Below are 23007 nucleotides of genomic sequence, written 5' to 3'. Positions count from 1 at the left end.
AAAGCAATCCCAGCTCCTTTGTCTGTCATAAAATTTTTTTCTAAGATGTATAAGCATTAGCATCAGTCAGATTGAGTGTCCTTGTCTAATTGGGACTGCGAGCCTTTGGAACAAATAAAAAGATCCTTTAATTGTAGGCTCTTTCAACAGACTAGAGTTTTAGCCTAAAATACACAGACGTTATCAGTATAAATCTGAAGAGGGGAAGGGATGGAAGGTCAAAGTACAAACTTCGTGGAGCTCTGTTTTAGGGAGTGAGTAATGAAGAGAGGAGGCCAACAAACCAGAGAGGGGTAAACAAGGAATTGACATGTGAGCCCCTAGTTGGTGCACACTTGTGACTTTCTAGAGTTAAGGTAAAGGTTTCCCCTGATGTTAAGTCCAGTCATGTCTGACTCTGGGGGTTGGTGCTCATCTCCATTTCTAAGCCGAAGAGCCGGCGTTGTCCGTAGACACCTCCAAGGTCATGTGGCCGGCATGACTGCATGGAGCACCGTTACCTTCCCACCGGAGCGGTACCTATTGATCTACTCACATTGGCATGTTTTCGAACTGCTAGGTTGGTAGGAGCTGGAGTTAACAGTGGCCGCTTATGCTGCTCCCGGAGTTTGAACCTGGGACCTTTTCTGCAATTTGCACAAAACGTCAACATTTGAAAGTAGATCAGCTGAGAGCAAGACAGCACTTGCAGTTTTGCATTTGGTGTTCTTAATACAATTGAATAAAATATGTCTTACAAGAATAATGATTTATTATTTTAAATGATTTTTTTGCTTTCGGAAGACCTTCCAAGCATGGAAGTATATCCAGACAGATTTTTCTGACAGTGACAAAGGATATTTCAAGGATAAATACAAAGCATACAATTTTTTTCCTGTTGCACTTCAGAGACAGTAAGCAAGGATTGCAAGGCTTCTCTGGTACTTCAAAGAGCACTCATATAAATCCCATACCTCATTTCAGAAGAAGAAAAAATCTCACAACTCACTGAAATAGAAGGGAATGCATTTTGAGTGTTCCCATCTAGATAATGTTTGCGACAGCAATGCTGATGAAAAACAGCTTTGCCAGCCATTGGGAACACCAACCAGTCACAATCAAGCACTCAAAGCTCTTGTTATTCCGCTTTTCAGAAAAAGAGGCAAGGTAAAGCACTAATCCTTAAGAATGAACAAATCAAAACAGTCAGTGGGTGTCTAAGAGAATACCTAAATCTTGGATGTGGATGCAACTAGTCTTTGTATTGGTTCATGATCTCTACAATCCAATCCACATAGTTTGCCACTTTCGTGTACAGACCATAAGTGCCACATTTTAAGCCCCAAGAAACTAGGCCGGCAACATAGTAGCGTGTCTCATTATGGGGATCTTGGATAACATATGCCCCACCACTGTCCCCTTGACAGCTGTCCTGCCGGCCATCCCCAGCACAAATCATATTATCTGTGAAGATGTAGGTCAACATATCTGCAGGGGGGTCCGGTTTCACTCTTCTGCAGACATCCATCTCTTTCACTGGGATCTTTACAGCCTTCAGTTTCATGGATGTTCTTTTGATTTCTGTCCTGCCCCAACCAGCTACAAACCCTAGGGTCCCAGTCTGAGGATCATAGTCAGAAGATGTGCCAGGAAGGCAGACTGGGGAAATGGTGGGACCCAGTGTCATAGGTTTCTTCAGTCTCAGCAGAGCAATGTCATTATCAAAGTTAGTCCGGTGTTCGGTTGCAGTTGTCCAGTTGGGATGAATGAACACATTATCCACCTCTATTGGACTAGCTTCCCTCAATGCATTGGGACCAACAAAGAGCAGGCCAGCATAGACAGTTGGGTTTGGGTTTTCATCCAGCACTTGGGCTGCTGTAACTATCCAGTGGTCTGAAATTAGAGCTCCTCCACCTCGCGGATTGTAAAAATAAATCTGCCAAGGGAAGTTTCCTGATTTAGCAAATACACCTCCAAAAATCCGTCCTGTTTCTTCAACGGGTGTATGGGGAACTCCATAGACTAGAGAAAGAAAGCAAGAAAAAAGAACTTGCAAGCACTAGGGAGACAAGATCCAACATTTTATATTGACACACACACACACACACACACACACATATATATATATATATATATATATATGCTCTGTAATAGTGTCTTGGCATACATACTCTTCCCAACATCCCCTTTGACTGTTGTATATTTATGTTGCCTCATAATACTGAGTGCTATTAAAAATTGAGCTGCCCTATGATCCTATCTCTTCATTAGAGTACAGATAAATTCCACAACCTTGTGCCCTTCAGTATGTACCAGATTACCACTTGCACTATCCCCTGTCATTATGGCCATTAATGCTGCATTCTAAGACATCTAGAACATTCGGAAATACATCAAATCAAATCCATTTCATGTGGGGTAGTTCTACTGTCTGATGTGAGACAAGCATTCCCATTGTCACTACTTTCTCTCTAGCTACCTTCACCTTACTTGATTTCTCCTTGACTTGATATTAATCCCTAGAAGAAGTCTACAAATTAGTGATGCCTCAGAGCTGCATGCCACATTCCATGAAGAAGCAAGATTTTGCACTTGGGATTCAGTGATGCTAATTATATATTTGCTTTGTTGCATTAAGAGTTCAAGTTTATCTTGTTTATCTCCCATTCTTTGTACATTGATGTAGAGATACTAAAGACCATGGGCCACTCCCGGCTGCTTATTTAAGTTTTTTTTTTTCATTATCTCTGTTGAGTTCTTGTGTTTTTCCCCCGGTTGTTATAGCTCAGAAGCCGTTACAGCAGGCAGGGGCTAATAGGTTCACTGATGCTTTAGACTCAGATGGGCTTGTGGACTTTCCATTCATTCTGATGCAGGCCCTCGGATTCATTCTCATCCAGAGCCAAAAAGTGAAAATGCTTTAGACACAGGCCTGAGAATACAATTGCCTCTGATCCTCTAGGCCTTTAAGGCCAGGCACGGGAGTTGGAATTATCCTCACCAGATAAGGAGTCTAATGAACATGAATTGATCGAGAAATTCTCATGAGAACGTACCTGGTGACATTGACCTAAGCCAGGAGGCTTGCCTGCAAATCTGAGCAGATAGCCAGCTTCATAGATCAACACATCTTCGTGGAAAGCAGAAGTTCCAGGGAAGACATAATGCTTTCATGTCTGTATATTAGGAGCTACAGGCTCTTTGTTCTTCAGTTCAGGCAACGTGGCGTTAAGTTATAGTCAGGCCTGGGTTCTCTAGTTCTTGTCTTGGTTTTGGGATTCAAGTATTCTGGGAGTTTTTCCATGCTCATGTTGTGTGTCCTTCTTCAAGTTTTGCTTATGGACTCAAATTGCTTTTGGATTTTGGGGCTATTCTTGAACTACCTCATTTTTGAATTTATAAGAGACATCTGATCGCTGTTTTTTTAGGATTTTACACCTTCTTTCTTTATCCCTGCTCTTTACTATATATCTTTTGTGTGTTTTTACAATAAACTGTTTGCCTTTACCCTGGACTCCTGAGTGATGTTTTGGTCATAGATGTCTTCAGGTCTAGGGTGCAACACCAGTTTTCTTTATAACAGTTCTGTGATATTATTTCCTGTTAAACACCTGCCTTAACAAATATTTCCCTAGTTCCCCCAAATAACTCTGTTTAAAGCTCCCTGGTCAGATTTGTTAGGCTCTTAGCAAAAAAAATTATTCTCAACCTCTATGAGATGCAACTCCTCTTTTGCCAGAAGCCCAACTTCATTAACCCTAAATCTAAGAAGCCAAATCATTCCTGGCAGCACCATCTGTGATTTACTTTTATTATCCTTCTTGCCCTTGAACTAGAAAGGAAAGATGAAATGACAACCTGAGCATCAAGCTTCCTTCCCATAGCCCTATAATTCCAAGTGCTACACCTTACAGTCTCATTGGTCTCCACATGGATCAAAAAGAAGAGAAAAGGTTCTGTGGCCTCAACAAACCTTTTCAGTGACACAATTTTGTTGTGTTGGACACAAGGTTAATCCACTGACCCATTTGTCCTTTGGAACAAATGTCTTGTATTCTGATAATTTTTAAAAGGCAGATAAAAGAGAAACGTGCCAAGAGGAAGGCGCGTCAAGCCAACCCTGACCGGGACCAGATAGTATCATAACAGTATCACAATACTGTTGTTCTTGATGGCTTGTCTTATCAGAAAAAGACAAGCTGCAAACTCTGTAAGCATTTACATTGCTCTGGGCTTCTTCTGCTGTGTTTCCTCTCATTCTGGTGCAGAACTACAAAGCCTACAGTGGCCCCTTCCAGTGAGATGCAAAATTCGGCATTGTACCTGGGACGCAAACTGGAAGCTCCGTTTTCTCTTCTTCGTCTACCCATTTCCCACTGGCTGCACACCGATAGATTCCTTTAGAAATAAAGAAATACAATGAGTCATAATGTTTCTTTAGAATAAATCTTTGATTTAATCCAGGAAAGTGCTTCCTCAGGGCCCTTCAATACGGCCATATAACCCATAATATCAAGCCAGAATATCTGCTTTGAACTGGATTAGCGGAGTCCACACTGCCATATATCCCAGTTCAAAGTAGAAAATGTGGGATTTTATTCAGCTGTGTGGAAGGGGCCTCAATCTTAAGTACGACTGCATATGCAGGATTGCAAAACATGGATTAGTACTGCCTCCCCGTTTTGATGAATGATGGATATGCCATGCTTTGTAAATAAACCTACTGTCACACTTCAGCCTTGATTCACCTTGCTCTGACACACAAACTCCACAGCAGGTTTGAGTCTTTATAGTTTAATAAAGATGAATGGTAAAAAGTTCTTCAAAAAGCAAAAGAAAGCACCAAAAATCAGTTACAAATATAGTCTTGAGATATAAGTCCAGAGCTTACCAGGAATAAACAACATCCAAAGGAAACATGGCAAAATCCAAGAAACAGGGATTCATGAACTGCAAGATAATCCAAAGCCTAGCAGGGAAACTAGAGCTTGCTTCTCTGGTCCCGAGGAAGTTGCTTTGACAACAGCTTTTCCCCAAAGCACCCACACACACACACACTATGCTGTACTCTCATTTCCAAATGCTCAGGTCTATCTAAGGAGCCCATCCCATCAAGGTCAATTTACTCGTTAACTCGTTGAGATTCATTAGTAAGCTGGGAATCTTCCAACCTCCCTTCCTCCATTGCCAAGTCAGTGTCCACCTGGCTAGCTTCACTGGGTTCAGGGTCATCAACTCCAAGCCTGCCTGTGGGAAACTGAACTTGTACTTTCTGTTCCTCATCTTCCAAAGCTACATACAGGCCTTTTGAACCTGAATCTCTCTTTCCTCATCAGAATCTATTCTAGATCCAAGCTAAGTCACAACACCTGAGACCTTTTGTCTGAAATAGAGGAACATGGATGAAATTTCTTTCACACGAATACTGGAATGATGTAAAAATAAAGCACTCTTTAAAAGAATGCATTATAATATTGCCATCCCTAATTCTGCTCCTGAAAGTCACCAGAAGATAAATAGACAGGAATGGGACTCACCACATCCTATGCTATTTAGTGTATAGTAGGGCTCATTGCATACATAGCGGATAGTGGCTGGGTAATGAGTCTCCTCAGATTCTGCCAGGTAAATGACAGCTCCATTTTTAAGTTGATCAGGAATGCCACAATCGACAGCTGCGAAAACAAAGTAGAATAGATGTGGTTAAAATAAAGCTCACAGGTTCCTTCTACACTGCCATATAATCTGGATTATCTAATCAGATAATCCAGATTATCTGATTTGAACTGGATTATCTGGGTCTACACTGCCATATAATCCAGTTCAAAGCAGATAATCTGGATTTTATATGGCAGTGTAGTAGGAGCCTCAGCCACACACCTATTCAACCTGTGTTCAACCAAGGCTGAAGAAAGCTCTTCCATTTCTTCCTCCTGTGTGTGTTGCATCACTTAGGCAATTTTCCAATCTATCATCTCATCCCTTTCTGGAATTAAGTCTAAAACAACATCAATCTCTTCCACAAAGATGCCCCCCAGATATCAAGTCATAAGAAAAACATATTATTGTTTAACCAGTTGTTGTTAAGGTGTCAAGCATCAATCTGTCAAAAAACACTGCAGATTTTCAAGAAAAGTTGATTAAATTAATCACATATCACTGGAAGTTAAAGAGAAAAAGTACCGTATATACTCGAGTATAAGCCGACCCGAATATAAGCCAAGGCACCTATTTTTACCACAAAAACTGGGAAAACTTATTGACTCGAGTATAAGACGAGGGTGGGCAGCTATGAGTCAAATTCAAAAATAAAAATAGATATTAATAAAATTGCATTATTTGAGGCATCAGTAGGTTAAATGTTTTTGAATATTTATATAAAACTGTAATTTTAGATAAGAAGAAGACTTTAATAAAATAAGACTGTCAATTCTGAATACCTATATGTTCAAGTATAAGCCGACTGGAATAGAAGCCGGCAAGGACCCTCACTTGAGTATAAGCTGAGGGGAGCTTTTTCAGCCCGAAAAAAGGGCTGAAAAACTAGGCTTATACTTGAGTATATACAGTATGTTAAAATTGGAAATGCAGATGAAATTCTGGTCTTCTTTGACATCCTTCATAATTACAGTCAATGCAAAAGGTGTTAAAGAAGTCAACATCATTTATTTATTTCATATCAAAAGCACTGCATAAATTAGTATAGTCAACATCATAACCACTGGCTGCAAAAAGCAGCGCTGTAGTGCTATGTGTCACTTCTGATGGTCTGAAGTTGCCCTCGTATTTAATTTTAAACTGGGAAAATGTACCCAAGAAGGAAACTTCCCCAAAGATGTCATTGGAAAAATAGATGGATGGCTGCAGAGCTCATGGAAGATTGGGTAAGTGTTGTTATCATGAGAGGAGACATGATAGCCATGTATAAATATGTGAGGGGAAGTCATAGGGAAGAGGGAGCAAGCTTATTTTCTGTTGCCCTGGAGACTAGAACGTGGAACAATGGCTTCAAAATACAGGAAAGGAGATTCCACTTGAACATTAGGAAGAACTTCCTCACTGTGAGAGCTGTTCAGCAGTGGAACTCTCTGCCCCGGACTGTGGTGGAGGCTCCTTCTTTCGAGACTTTAAGCAGAGGCTGGATAGTCATCTGTCGGGGTGTTTGAATGTGACTTTCCTGCTTCTTGGCAGAGAGTTGGACTGGATGGCTCGTACGGTTTCTTCCAACTCTATGATTCTATGTACAGAAGAGATCTCTTGGAAGTCTTTATAATCCACTTAGAATGCTAATCCTTGATGCCTTTTGTGGATATTTATCAGAACAGGTCAAAAGCAGAATCAGGCCGAAAGGTGGTGACTTGGTTGTGATTCCTGCTGACATGACTACCCAGTTGCACATACTTGACATTTCCATCAACAAAACATTTAAGGACTTCTTGAAAAAAGAATATGAATCCCTGACTGCTTCCTCTGACACCCTCCAGAAAAGCCATGAGAGTACTGGCATAGCAATTGGCAACAGCCTCAAAGCAAATCCCTGAAAGAATAGTGCAGCACTTATTTTAAAAAAATGATGCATCACAAATGCTCCTGATGGCTCAGAGGAAGATGTGATATGGGATACTGAAAATGACAGCTCACAAGAATCAGACTCTGATGTATCAGACTCTGATAAAAACTGTAATACAGATTCTGGAGCAGGAGATTGATGAAAGATTCTGCCTGTTCAAGCCTGGGTTGGTGTGAGCTCCCACCGTCAGCCCTAGCTTCAGCTCACCTAGCATGTACCTGTAATCTGCTGTGAGTCTCCACGGGGAGATAGAGCGGAATATAAATAAAGTATATAATATTATATATTATTTCATTGCAAGAGCTGAATGAAAAATCAAGGGATGAATGAAAGAATGTCTGTATCTGTCACATTTATCTACATTTACTGTGTTTCCCTTTTATCTTGTTATTAAAATAGTTTTTAAATATATTTCGGTGTGTTAATTTATTGTTAAAATTCATTCTTAGAAATTCTGAATGACATTGTAGGAAAATTACAATTCCATTTTTTTTCTGAAATTGGAATTGCAAAATGGGATGTGCTTCAGATTTGATGGTGTCTTAGATTCAGTGAAATCATCTTCTTGTTCGTTTATCCAATTCATCATGAGCACCCACATAAAGCCATTCACTAACTCCCTTTCATGTGCTGACGTTTGGCACAATTTGTTTCTCGAGTGAAAATTATCAGTTGCAAGTGGGAGAGAGTTTAGCTATTCTTTTAGAACTGGGTTCAATTTTTTTTGTTAATTAAGTTAGAAGAGACCTATGGGTACAAACAGTGTTAGGATTTTCTGTGTTAGGGAAAACTCCCAAAACAGCAGAGCATCCAAAAATACAAAAGCAGGATACTTATGCTTGAGCATTCAGCTCACAGCAAGCAAAGTGTGAAGTGCCATAAGGCTGTAAAGAATTTAGAGCTTAGGAGGCAAAGATCCAGAGTTCAATCTTTAAAATTACAAAAGGTTTATTTACAAAAATAATAACTACATTTCTTAATAGTAAGTAACTCGGTCTGAGCTACACCAACTAACCCTATCTCTTCTAGGGTTCAAAAGAGAGGGGGAAAATCTCCAAGCACACATTTCTCCTGACACACAAGCAAAGAGAGATCTAAATACACACTAAGATGCAAAAGTAGAACTCAAAGACAAAAGGCATGTACCTGCAAAGTTTCCATTCTACATAACCAATCAGAATGAGCGCAGAAACAGACAGGAGAGAAGAAATAGATACCTGTCAATAGAAGCCTGAACTGTCATTCAGGGGACAGGAGAAAGGGATTTCCCTCAGCCTATTCTAAGCTAAGTAACTACTCCTCATTGAGTACTGCAGACTTGGGCAGTGTGGGGTTAAATTCCATCAAAGAGTACCAGCTCCATTTCTTTTCAAAGAAAATCGGATTGTTTGATAAAATGATGGTATGCTCCTTTCCCATACCTTGCATTGTCATCCAGAGGCACCATTCAAGGAACATAGATTTGAGGGTATCTACAGGTGTTTTTGAACCCCTGAACTACACAAACAATCTTGGTTCCCTATTCAGATAAAACCTGAAATCGTGCCCCCTGCAGCCTTTCCATCCCTGGGCACTACTGGAAATAATCTAGTGCCTACAAACCAAATAGCAGCCAAGGGCTTACCCACTGCAATGTAATAAGCAACAAACCCAGTGAAACTTCCTTCATTGGAAAGGTCTGACTGAAAGGTGACAGTCAAGTTATTATAGGAGACATTAAATTCCTCCAGGATATGAGAGCCAGGATACTGTTTTGTCTTTTGACCACAAAGCTGGCCCTCAACACGGCTACCAGACATGACCTGAAAGAGACAGACAGACCTTGGTCTCTGCAATGTAAATATAGTCCAGTGGTTCTCAAGCTGGGGGTCCCCAGATGTTTTGGCCTACAACTCCCAGAAATCTCAGCCAGTGTACCAGCTGTTAGGATTTCTGGGAGTTGAAGGCCAAAACATCTAGGGACCCACAGCTTGAGAACCACTGTTATAGTCAGTTGTTAGCATTATACCTGGCTGGAACAAAACAAATCCATATGCATTCAGTTAGATCCAAATTAGTCATACTTTGAGTTGGCCCATTGAAAACTATGGACCTAAATGAATCAAGACTATTGGGACCTAGTATGCACACAGCACTCTAAGAAAGAACGTGGCCCTTTACCTTCACAAAATCATGCTCGCAGTTTTGAGATGGCTCTATATCCAAGTGGGTGAAGTAAAGGCGAATACCATAACCTGGAGGAACACGTATTTCCCAGGACTCTAAAGCATTGTTGGGATAAGCCTGAGGATAGTTTGGAGAGAGGATCTATCCATACATGGAGAATGCCTCAGTATAAGCCAGGAAGGACCAAATGATGAAGCTCCTAGAGATGAAAAAGGAAAATTGAATTATTTGCCACTTCTACACTCAGGCCCCATCTGTCTGTGCTCTGAGGCTAGAAGAGTCTACTTCACAGCTTGGTTTTTCATCTTTCAACGGTAGCCCTACTCACCACCTTTCTACTGACTCAGGTTGTGCAAAAATATAATATAAATACTGTAAATAAATAAATAAAAATATACTTTGGTCTGAAACACTTCAGAGTGGAAGAACAGTGGGGAGTTTTCATGTCTGAGATGAACATCTGAGGGCCCAATCCACGTGCAAAGCTCTGGAAGAGATATCTAACCTCGTGTTTAAAACGGATTGTTGTTGTTGATGATATACCTCACAACCTCTGAGGATGCCTGCCATAGATGTGGGCAAAACGTCAGGAGAGAATACTTCTGGAATAGGGCCATACTGCCCAAAAAACACACGACAACCCTGTGATTCCAGCCATGAAAGCCTTCGACAACACATTTATCAAAATTGTTTTGGGAAGACATAGGTGAGAGAGGGGATGGGTGCCTTGACTTGCAACACCTCTCTTCCCTCTTGAAGTACATCACAGCCTTCAATAACTTACCACATCTGTAAAATCTCCATCTCAATCAACTTCTTTCTCAAAGCCAGCATGGTAGAATTTCAGATTTCAACAGACATAAGTCAATACGGAGTCATTTGTTCTTTTCCCCCTCTTCCTCTGAAATAACTCTGCTTGGTAGACAGGAAAATGGAATTAAATCCCCGTTCACAGAGAACTAAGGTAGTAAGCAATCTCGGACTTGATGACCGAGACCCCGGCTTTCAAATTAATTTGAACCCGCAGCGGAGAGTTCCGCAGATCCATCACCAAAAGGAACGGAGCGGGACCGCAGCAGACTATTATTAAAAGATCTTTTTTTCTTCACTTTCCCCTTCCCTGAACTATGTAACAAATCCCCCAATAAAAGTAGCACTTATTTTAGCAGTAACACTCTCTATCTGGTTATTTTGTGTCTTTCTCTGACTCCTTCCTTTGCATGCAATTTCTCTCTCTCTCTCTCACTAACCCGTCTGATCTTTAAACCCCGGCGGAGGCTTCCCCGCCATAGGTTAATACAGCGGACGATACAAATTGGCTCATATCTTTATCAAAATTACCCCTAGCACGCTCTTCTTTTAGTCCTAACCCTTTCTAAGGCTCCTGACTCAAGGACCACCAGCGGAACCAAAATCGGTCCAGTTCTCGGCACCTCATCAGCTGACTGTCAAACGGAACCGATTGCTCTTTTCAAGCCAGACTGCTCTCTTGTAGCCTAAGCCCGGACTTTCCTCTCCCCGCGACCCGCGGGATGGTTTAGGAGATCCCTGGCCCCTTCCTGTGAACTGGGGATGGGGGGATCGCTCTCCCGCTGGGAGACATAGTTCTCCAAGGACTCTCACCCTCTCTACAGCTGCCAGGAGGGTGCCTGGACGGGTGCCCTCCACGTTTCATTCATACCTTCATAATTTTATGAAGGAGAAGAACACTCTTCCCCAGACCTATCCCTGGACTTATGAAATCTTATACTTCCAAAGACTGCAACCCACATGTGCCCCTTCCCCATGTCATCTCTATGAATTCCTTCCACCACAGATGGACTCCTTTCCCCATGTATCCGTGAATTTTCATATTCTATGTACCTGGACATCCTCATGAATCACTGTTGTATGAGTTTCTAATCGTTGGGCTAACTTCATGAATTGTGAAATCATGCTGCTAAAACTCCACTTTTATGAATTTCCATATTGGGTTCCCCAGATGTTGTGAACTTCGTGCTTATCCAATGTTTTCAAATTGTTTATATCATTCATGATTCCCCTTTATGCAATGTAACCCACCTCTATGGATTCTCCCTTACTTCCTTGAAATCTATCTGTCTGCCTATATGTATTTGTACTCTTTGGGATCCCCGGAAAATATGTGTTTTTCCCAGCTGGGTTTATGTTCCAACTTTATTTTATTTTTCATTTTATTTCATATAATTGTCAAATCATGAAATCAAATGGGAAATATTTTGACCCCAACATGAACCCCAGCTCCTATGACACGGGTTTACCTTCCCCAAAACAAAAGGTTAATCCGCTGCCGCATAACCTAATCAGAATCAGATTGCATGGACAATATAGGGCTTGGGTCGCCGAATAAAAGGTGATTCGCCCTCAAGGCAAACATTGTCATATCTCCTCTAAAGGGAAAACCAGGACGTCTCAGGAAGGCGCCCTGCTGAGCCATTGCCACCCATCCTTACTTCCCCCCCTGACACCCCAAGGCATATCTGAAATCAGTGTACATGACAGGAACCCCTGATGGCTGTCATTAATCCCTTTAGAAATCGGCCGGGCAGGAACTAATCCGATCCTTCCTGCCCAGTCACTTCATTGTTTCAATAACTCCCGCCTTCTCCTCTCTGATTGGCCCGAGTGGGGACAAAAAGCAGCTCCCCATTGGGCCAGCAGAGCAAGGCGGGAAACGAAAGCCCGCCTCGTTCAACCTTCTAGCCTATCCGCGATCAGATGGGCGGGGGAGCGGGGCGGGAAATTCAAGGGGCTGTCAGACCAAAACATTGTATAAATATGGCTTTATTTTGAATATATGATACGCTAGTAGACTGAATGATCGCTACTAGTGTCCTTTTCAGCTGAATCGCTCAATAAAGACTCCTTGGCGGATTTTCCTTCAACTTTGGCGGACCTTCTTCATTTCGGCTCCAGGTTGTATTGCGGCTCATATTCTCCTATTGGCTCCGCCAAGGTCCGTTCTCTCAGGACCGGATCGGCTCTCTCCTTAAGGGGCCCGATCCCCTAAAAACGCGGTCGACAACAGACTCAAGAAAGAAAATTCGTTCCAAAACAACATTCTTTACCACGAAGCATATGTGTCCACAAATCAGCAAGGAACATTTAAGCACAAGGTCAGGCACTGAGTAAGATATGGGGCCAAGAAGACCACCTTGTCATGGAGTTAACTTCCACAGACCTCGACACAAGAGTGACAAATATCTCCAGTCTCAAAAAGCACACTATTTTAGGGGAAACAGTGTAAAAGAAGGCTGGATTTCATAACAGGCAACATTTAACCCATATCCTAGTATCCAGAAATATCAATTTCATGTTTGACAGAGCTTTACCTTTTACTCCTTCTTTCTTCAGCTGTTTCTCACCTGCCTCTTCTATTTCTCTCTTTTCCAAACAACATATGCTGTGGGAGGCAGTTGATAGGTTTGTGCTGAACTGAAGAACTCTGCTCCCCTCTGCTGTTTGACAGTGGCATCCTTCAGTCTGCTGCATTGGATAACAATATCAAAAGTGAAAGCAGTGTAATCTAATTGCACCATCCCCATTTTGGCAGGGTGAAGTTTGGATTATTTTTTTTATCCTCCAGAGAGGTCAGATGACTTCTGAGAAGCGAACTGACGGAAATTCCAAATTCCTGTTGAAAAAGAAAGCTGCCATATTAGGCAACCACACTGGAGAAATGCATAAAAATCATTGACCTTCTCATCTGTTGAGCATTCCATTTAGGTTTGTCTTGTCTCTCTTCCACACAGAGTATTTCATTCCCAAGCCCCATCTACACTAACTAGTTAACTCAGTGTGGAGTCTGATCAGCCTCCAGATGGCTACACAATGCATGGGGTCCCAAGCAGAACTAGCTGTAGTTGTCTCCACAACCATCCTACCCATTCTGGGCTTAGGCAGCCCAGCAGCGACAGGGCCATTTACCTGCCTGCTACCGGGTCATATCCCCACCCTTCCTCCCAAAATCCTTGACAAGTCATGCAACCTGGTAGAACAGTGGTCCTAACTTCTGGTAAATTGGCTGGGATTTCTGGGAGTTGTAGGCCAAAACATCTGGAGACCCACAGGTTGAGAAGGTTTCTTTGATTGAACAACGGATAGTTATTCCAGATGATGGGTTCAGTAAAGAGTCCATTGTGTTGGGTATGGGATCGGTGCACTCTCAGCATATATCAGCATAAGCTGTCATGGGATTTTTTTGGATGCACCCATCTGTGAATTCATCAAGTGGTAGATACTAGATAGGCAAGAAGGGGTTGTCGGTCGGTGTTGCTCAGCTGGGATGTTTTTCATGGCCTCCAAAGCCTAGTGGGCTGACTAGAGGTCATTTCTGAACTTCAACACTTTTAAGGATCCCAGCTTCAGACCACACTATTGAGGGTCCCAGATAACTTTCTAAGGGGGCAGAAAAATACTAAAAGAGGTTTAGGGTTAGGATAGTATGCTTGTTGACGGCACTATGGAGAAGATACAAATGTCCCATCTTCTTACTTACAAAGTGAGATGGTAAGACAATTACCTTCAAAGGGTCCTGGCTCAGGAGGGAAATCAGGCAGAAAAACTCAGTCTTGTGAGAGATGCAAAAAGCAAAGTTTATTTTCACCACAGCTGTGAGAAGGCGACAGCCGTACATACCCCAGAGGGCTGTATCATGAAAATGGCCGTCGCCAAGGCATGTCGCAGCAAACAAAGAATTTATATCTTTTGCTTATCTAAAATTGACCAATGGCTGAGGGTCTTCCTCACCTTCCACACCCACTTGGCATAAGTGATACCCGTGACCTCACTTGTTGATTTCAAGCTAACTTTTGGTCTTGGAACTTTCTGGAGAAAGGCACCAGTTCACAGGAAGGGAGGGGCATATGCAGAGACAAAGCTACATAGGCAATAGTTTACTATTTTCTGGCTTATGGTTCCTTCAAGATCAAAAAGTCAAGCAATGTGATACTGAAGGCATGTCAACCCAATCTTCAAACAAGATGAGAATCCCCAGGGCCCGGGAGTTTAATACAACCCCTCTTCCTTATCCCACCATTGCTGGATAATTGTTCTGCGGTGAATACTGTATTACTTCTCTTTTCTCAGTGCTGTGTTGGGGCAGCCTTGATAGGCTATCTAAGGCATGGGCAAACTTTGACCCACCGGGTGTTTTGGACTTCAGTTCCCACAATTCCTAACAGCCTACCAGTAGGCTGTTAGGAATTGAGGGAGCTGAAGTCCAAAACACCCGGAGGGCCGAAGTTTGCCCATGCCTTGGCTATCTGCTTTAAAAAATTCTGCCTGGGAAGTCTGTTAATTCAAAGTTGAATTTTGAGAGGAATTTGACCCACTTCAGCCATTTGAGTTTATCCTACATGGTGTAGGCTTGAGGGTTTCTAAATTCTGCTGGTTCATATATACTTTTAATTTGTGTGGTGCACTTTCTATGAAGTGCTGCCAGGCCTCAAAAGCAAATTTTACAACAGCTGCTTCTTTTCCCAGATTGGCCACTTCGCTTCTGTCTCATTAATTTTCTTTGACAGGTAAGCACATGGAGGTGAATTACCGTTTTTCATCTCTATGGAGTAAAATACTTCTGGTGGCTTCATCACTAGCACTCAAAGGATGGCGGGGATCCGGATTCAACGGTGGGTGCCGGATTGCTATCGCATGTTCCCCAGGCTCAGGAGTCCTGGGGACATGGGATGGCTGTGCTCTCCTGCCCTCTCCCATCCCATTGTTGCCAGTTAAAGCAGGGGGGAGCATCTCCCGCGTGGTCTGAAACTTTCTTTCCTGGTTCCATGCCACATGACTGGCAAATGAGCTTGGGAGGAGTGGGTGGGCTTGTTAGTCCAAGACCCCTTTGCCAGTTACATGGCATGGAATCAGAAGCTGCAGACCATGCAGTAGGTGTCTTTTTCCTCCCTTTGCTGACAGCAATGGGGTGGGAGAAAGACTGACATTCAGGGCCCTGTCCAGTAGTGCTGAATTGGCTTTGGCACAACTGAACACTAGGGACACCTTCCCATCATCGAGGCAGCATGGGGTGCCTGTTTGGTCACAGTATGGGGAGGAACCAGCATTTTGGGGCTGTGTAAAACTGGCCATACACTTTATTAAACAATTTGCAGCTGTTTTCAAATAACTGGGACTTTCTTGTAATAATATACCTGTACACACAGTGGCACTGTAGTGTCAATTTAATGCAGCTCAAAGCCATCTTCCTTAAAAAAAATTTTTTTCAGAAATAAAGAAAACAAAAATAGAAACAAAAACAATATCAGGAAAACAAATGTTCAGAACAACAACTAGCATAGCTACCATATTTCATTGCATAATAGACACACTTTTTCCCCTATGGGTGGGAGAGAAAGGGTATGTGTGACTATTATGCAGTGATGACTATTACACGGTGCTTTATTGCATAATAGTTTGTGGCTATGCCCTTAAAGGCATCACCCATTTGCATGGATGTGCCCTAACTGATCAAGGGTCTGGAGAACAAGCCCTATGAGGAGCGGCTTAAAGAACTAGGCATGTTTAGCCTGCAGAAGAGAAGGCTGAGAGGAGACATGATAGCCATGTACAAATACGTGAAGGGAAGTCATAGGGAGGAGGAAGCAAGCTTGTTTTCTGCTGCCCTGCAGACTAGGACACGGAACAATGGCTTCAAACTACAGGAAAGGAGATTCTGCCTGAACATCAGGAAGAACTTCCTCACTGTGAGAGCTGTTCGGCAGTGGAACTCTCTTCCCTGGACTGTGGTGGAGGCTCCTTCTTTGGAGGCTTTTAAGCAGAGGCTGGATGGCCATCTCTCGGGGGTGCTTTGAATGCGATTTCCTGCTTCTTGGCAGAGGGTTGGACTGGATGGCCCATGAGGTCTCTTCCAATTCTACTATTCTATGATTCTATGATTCAAAGGGGACAGCCATGTGGGCAAGTGAATCACCATCTACTTGTGTGGATGTCCCATTGCCAAGGCCTGAGCCACATGTGTAGATAGATGATGTTTCACCTGTCCTATTTCCCTTTGGTGCTGTAGCAGCAAAAGGGCAGTCGCACCCTTAACTCACTCACCCAAGCAAGTAAACTAAGCATGCAACTATCATGTGATGGTGACTATTATGCGAAAAACTGTCATGAATTTTCAGTGTGAGAGGGTATATCAGAATGTTTACAGAACGTTTACACAAAGAATGACAGTATATGCAGATTCTATGTAACTACATTGAATTCCACAAATGACCTATAGTTACATTGGCTAACAAACAAACACAGGGGGGTTACATTTTTAGTCAGCATTCACACACATGTACATTCATTCATCTTCATGCATACATCAGCATATCTTCATTCTTCTTCCATGAAGAACATCTCTTAGGCCAGACTGCTTCCTTGCAAATCTACCAATGCTTCTAAAATGTCTTAGGGAAAATGCATCCTTTCCCTAAGAACAATGCCAAGGATCAGAATCCTTGTGTCCTCTACAGCAGAACCTGACTCCCTGCAATGTGAAATGACTCCAAAACGCACTCATTCCTCTTCGCTCGAGAAAAGGAGGCCCCAGTGTCTTTCCGTTGCAGATCTGACACTCCCATACATCATCTCTGTCCTTCCCATGGAACAGAGAGGCAGGTAGGCCAGACTCCTCTAGTCTGCCACACTTTTTGGATTGTCATAAGATCTGTTATATAGCAATATTTCACTGATGTTGTCCCAAAGTTGTAAATTACTAACAGACATCTTCCATCCTGGAACATGTTGATTCCATCTCAGTTTCCTGGCGGATGTTGACTCTGTATAGATTCTCAAGGAGTTCTATGTTAACTTCCTTCTTAATGTAAGGAATCTTGTTACCATATACTTAACTTAAAAGAGCAATTGTCTCCGATTAATGTAAAAACTGATATATAATCCAGTTCAATATGGATTTTATACAGCTCTTTGGAAGGAGTCAAAGGGGCCTGAAGCAAAGAAGATGTTAAGTAGTTCTGCCTTTTCTCTGTCCTATTAGCATTTCACCGTCACTTCCATGTAGCAGCCCTACAACTTCCTTGTTCTTCTTTTACTATGAACATAACCAAAAATCCATTTTATTGTTTTCAACCTCTTTAGAAAGGCTGAGTTCATTCTGCATTTTGGCTGTTCTAACTTTCTCCCTACACATATTGCTATTTGTTTGAATTCCTCTTTAGTGATTTCTCCCTTCTTCCATTTCTTGTACATGTCCCTTTAAATCTTAGCTCAATTGAAAGTTCCTTAGACCCCTTCTACATTGTCATTTAATCCAGATATTCAAATCAGATAATCAACATTATCTGCTTTGAGCTGGATTATATAATAATAATAATAATAATAATAATAATAATAATAATAATAATACCTTGGCCTGCACTTAAACACAATCGGCACTGACAAAATTACCACCTGCCAGCTGCAGAAGGCCACCTTACTGGGATCTGCATGCATTATTCGCCGATACATCACACAGTCCTAGACACTAGACACCAGTACAACAGTCAGCAGAGTGTCTGCTGTGGACTCAACTTGATGTGTTTCAAATAATAATAGTTTTATTTTTTGCCCTCCTCTTCTCATGGCTTGAGGCAGGTTACGGCATTACTAAAACACAAACAAGCACGTAATCATTATACAACACTCTGTAAAATATATATTATTAAAACATATTTACATAAAATACATATTAAAATACACAAAACAAATATTAGGCATACAGTGGAGTTTAAAATTCATCATTAAAATTGCCTGGGTAGGCCTGCCGGAAGAGATAGGCCTTCATTTGTATCTTCAATTCCAACAGCTGATTCAGCTCTATTGGCAGGTTATTCCACAGTCTTGGAGAGGCTGATGAAAAGGTCCTCTGGGTGGTGATTGCCAGTCGGGTTTTGGTTATTTGGAGTAGCTGCCTCTTAGAGGACCTAAGTGCAGGGCAGATTGTACAGGGGAAGGCAATCCTTTAGGTAACCTGGAATCAAACCATGTAGGGCTTTAAAAGTCAAAACTCACACTTTGTACTTTATATGAGTCTACTGTCATATAATCCAGTCCAAAGCAGATAATTTGGATTTTATAGGGCAGTGCAGAAGGGGCCTAAATTGACTACCCCTTTCTGTTCTGTGAGAAACTCTAGAAGAACATGGTCATTCCTGCCTAAGGAAACTACCACTTCCATCCCATTTTAGAGATCATCACTATTGACTATGATCAGATCTAAAATCTCTGATCCCCTTTTGGCCTGTTCCATCTTCTGAAACATCAGATTGCTTGCAAGGCAGGTCAGGAATTTGATGGACCTGATATTCTTGGCAGAATTTGTTTTCCAATAAATATTGAGATAGTGAAAATCTTCCATAACTACTACTAATAAAAAGTAATAAATATTTATTTATACTCCTGCACCATCTCAAAGGGTCTCAGGGCGGCTCACAGAAGCACTCCAAGTGCCACATATAAAATACATCTTTATATCTAAAAATACAGCCTGTGTATGTTTGTGCAGGCAGAACTTGAAAAGTAGTTGGTCAGTTAACTTGACATTTTGACACAATGTTGCATTCCAATACACCCGCCTTTTTATAGTAAAATGAGTTTGGGGGAGGGAGAACCACTGATGATGGGATATGCAGTACATTCAATCACTTCAGCTCCCACAGATCACTGCAACTTGCACCAATGACAGATCAGGACCAAACCTGGCACACAGACCCCTCCATGACCCACTTTACATCCTGGTGCGGTTAGAGGAGAATAGAACATGGGTGATGGGATTTGCAGTACCTTCACCCGAATCGGCTCTCACAGACCACTGCAACCCCCACGAACAACGGACATGGACCACATTTGGCACACAGACACCCCATTACCCACTTCATGTGCTGGTGCCAATAGGAGGAGGATGGATCATGAATGATGGGATCTGCAGTACTTTTACTTACAGCTTCAACTTCAATAGACCACAGAAACCCACACAGATGAATGACCTGGACAAAATTAGGCACACAGACTTCCCATTACCAACAGAAAATTCTGGAAAAATTTGGGGGATATTGACCTTGATTTACAGGAGTTATAGTTCACCTGATTCCAGAGAAATTGTAACCCCCACCGACAATGGACCAGGACCAACTTGGCACAGATAAACCCAACTGAACATACTGCTGAGGTATGTCGGAATTGACCTTGATTATGGGAATTGTAGTTATGGGAGTTATGGGAGAGTGCACTAAACCCAGTCAACAACAGATCTGGACCACACTTGCCACACAGACTGAACATGGCCAACTCTACATACACTCATGGGTTGGGGGTATTGCCCTGGGAATCCCACTATTCCGACTGACATGGCATTTGAGATCAAACGACTTCAATTACCAATATGCCTTGCGTTCGCAATGACTATCAATAAAGCAGAGGGGCAATCTTTACAAGTGTGCGGTTTGAAATTAGAAACAAATGCTTCTTTCATGGGCAATTATATGTTGCATGCTCCAGAGTTGATATACCATCTGATCTTAATGTTTATGCAGAAAAAAGACAGACCAAAAAGGTAGTCAATCTACTTGCATTACAATAAAAAATACCTTTTGGAAAAAAGTATTTTTCCTTCCTTTCATTTCATTCCACATAGACACAGCAATGCAAGGCAGGGTATTGAATTGAATGATGTATTTTCTGGTGAATCTATGTTCACTACAATACTTTTATTTACTTTCAGATTCATTACATATTATACTCAGCCACAGCGAAGCATGGCCGGGTTTAGCTAGTAAGTATATACACAGTGACATAAGTATAAAAACAGTAACACACATAAAATCCCAGCTAATAAAATAGTAAACATTGTAAAAAAAATTCCTAAAACGAACTAGAACCTGCGAGTAGAGCTGGCAGTAACAATCAAAGTGCGAAGTGACATCTCTCTACAATACATCTCTCTACACTACATCTCCCTTTGGTAAAAGTATGGTCATCTATTCTAGGAAGACTTCAACCAGGTCCTCAGTCCGGCTTGGAGGTTTGTAGCAGACCCCCACAATCACATCCCTAGTTGTTTCAGCCTTCACATGAGCCACGTTGTTCTCGGTTCTTAAAATTGATGGATATTACTCCTGACTTCTCTGTGTTTTTGCCCATGACAAGACACAAAAATTACGGCACACTTTGCCAATGTATTGACTGCTACAAAGGCAGAGAATCAACTGAGGAAGGCCAAGTGGTCGGTCTACGTTCCCTCTGCACCTGCACTGCACCAAAAAGAAAATAATTCCTATTAATTTCTTGGACAGACCATGTATCTCTAATGCCCTATTTACTCGAATCTTATGGCCCTTCCACATAGCCATATCACCTAGAATATCAAAGCTGATAATCCACAATATCTGTTTCAAACTGGGTTATCCAAATCCACATTGCCATATAATCCAGTTCAATGTGGATTTTATACAGCTGTGTGGAAGGGGCCTAACACCCACCTTTTTGGGCTAAACGATCTTGCCAAAATTGGGGTGAGTATTAGATTTGTGTAATACGGTAATCTTAGTTCCTTTCCACACAGCTGAATAAAATCCCACATTATCTGCTTTGAATTGGAATATATGGCAGTGTGGACTCAGATATCCCAGTTCAAAGCAGATATTTTTCTGCCTTGATATTCTGGGTTATATGACTGTGTGGAAGGGCCCTTACATAAAAGCCAAAGCAAAAGGAGAAGCTGCTTCAGGAGATGCACTTGGAGCAACTATTTAAAGGACATCATCTCTCATTTAATGGCAATTGCTCAATACAATGCAATCCTGGGATCTGTAGTTTGGTGAGGCAGAGAAGGTTCAAGGCCTTGTCACTCTACATCCCCCAGGATTCCATAGCATTGAACCGTGGCAGTTAAAGTGAGGGAGGATTGAAAAGTATCCTCCTGTTAGAGACTAGCCCAGAGGGAAAGTAAAGGAGAGAATTCCAAGAGAGCAATAAAACAAGCCTTTTATTGTTATCACAGCTGATGATAAGGCAAAACAGCCGTAGGTACTCACTCTAGTGGGTCCGTACCATGCAAATGGCTGCCGCAACATGTGCATAGCAAACAAAGAATGTATACCTCGGCTTATCTAAAATTGACCAATGGCTGAGGGTCTTCCTCACCTTCCACACCTACTTGGCATAAGTGATACCTGTGACCTCACTTGTTGATTTCAAGCTAACTTTTGGTCTTGGAACTTTCTGGAGAAAGGCACCAGCCTCCAAGAAGGGAGGGGCATATGCACAGGCAAAGCTACATAGGCAATAGTTTACTATTTTTCTGGCTTATGGTCCCTACATTCCTTGTAGTTTGGAATGGTTCATTTGTGGCACTCTATTGATTCTGTTATGTAATTTCGACCAAAGATTGTTCTAACAGTGGGTTGCTGTGAGTTTTCCGGGTTGTATGGCCATATTCCAAAAGCATTCTCTCCTGACGTTTCGCCACATTTATGGCAGGCATCTTCAGAGATTGTGAGGTCTGTTGGAAACTAGGCAAGTAAGGCTTATATACCTGTGTATGGTCCAGGGTGAGAGTAAGAACTCCTGCCTGTTGGAGGCAATTAATCTCCAACAAAGGATTCCCTCACGCAGGAATCAGCCAGGCCTTGAAGCTGCAAAGCTTTCCAATGCTAATCAAGGCAATTAGTTGTGACATTCACACTTGCCTCCAACAGACAAGAGTTCTTTCTCCCACCCTGGACCATACACAAGTATATAAGCCTTACTTGCCTAGTTTCCAACAAACCTCACAACCTCCGGAACATGGCCATACAGCCTGAAAACTCACAGCATCCTAGTGATTCCGGCCGTGAAAGCCTCGACAACACATTGAGGTCAAACTGCATGAATTCTACAGTGTAGATTCATCCTAGATTTATGTTTTGTAATGGTTGGAATTTATTCATGTATACCTGTGTCATGGTAGAATGGCATAAAATAATTCAGGAAGATCCGCTTCCTAATGAAACCAGGAAATGTTTATTTACATATTGTCATTGGTTGGTTTGGATTGATCACTAAGGTTAAGCAGTTGAAGTGGATTCATTCCACAGCATGGTGCATCCCTGGCACATTTGTTTCATTGTCTGAGAAGAAAAATGATAGGCAATTCAAAACTGGACCAGTGATTGCATGCTGAAGATATGCACTCGCTTTCTAAGGGCCACAATATCTGCTTGAATCGGGTTATCTGAGTCCACACTGCCATATATTCCAGTTCAAAGCAGAAAATGTGGAATTTTATTCAGCTGTGT

General features: G+C 42.0%; 1 protein-coding gene across 3 annotated transcripts; it reads right to left on the bottom strand.

Moving 5' to 3' along the window:
- Positions 1-801: 801 nt before the first annotated feature.
- LOC100560720 (complement C1s subcomponent) lies at positions 802-13561 on the bottom strand. Of its 3 annotated transcripts, XM_016995316.2 has the most exons (7): positions 13069-13561; positions 10503-10630; positions 9713-9917; positions 9177-9354; positions 5520-5657; positions 4306-4380; positions 802-2004 (listed from the first exon to the last, which is right to left on the bottom strand). In XM_016995316.2, exons 4-7 carry the CDS (start codon positions 9349-9351, stop codon positions 1232-1234), a joined length of 1161 nt encoding a protein of 386 aa, XP_016850805.2. In that variant the 5' UTR covers positions 9352-9354; positions 9713-9917; positions 10503-10630; positions 13069-13561; the 3' UTR covers positions 802-1231. The 3 variants fall into 3 exon arrangements, with proteins under 3 accessions (XP_016850805.2, XP_062827871.1, XP_062827872.1); XM_062971801.1 differs by having other exon boundaries at positions 10503-13561; XM_062971802.1 differs by lacking the exon at positions 10503-10630.
- Between the last annotated feature and the right edge of the window lie 9446 nt (positions 13562-23007).

Source organism: Anolis carolinensis, chromosome 2, assembly GCF_035594765.1.
Source record: "Anolis carolinensis isolate JA03-04 chromosome 2, rAnoCar3.1.pri, whole genome shotgun sequence".
In the NCBI taxonomy this organism is placed as follows: domain Eukaryota; kingdom Metazoa; phylum Chordata; class Lepidosauria; order Squamata; family Dactyloidae; genus Anolis; species Anolis carolinensis.
This window is presented reverse-complemented; position numbering and strand designations above follow the sequence as displayed.

Bases quoted from the DNA above. Each gene is read 5' to 3' on its own strand.
- LOC100560720 (XM_062971801.1), bottom strand. From the start codon at position 9,351: ATGTCTGGTAGCCGTGTTGAGGGCCAGCTTTGTGGTCAAAAGACAAAA. The intron at 5,658-9,176 runs GTAAGCCCTTGG...TTGTTTTCGCAG, and splicing joins TGCTTATTACATTGCAGTGG to CTGTCGATTGTGGCATTCCT. The intron at 4,381-5,519 runs GTGAGTCCCATT...TTATTTCTAAAG, and splicing joins ACTAAATAGCATAGGATGTG to GAATCTATCGGTGTGCAGCC.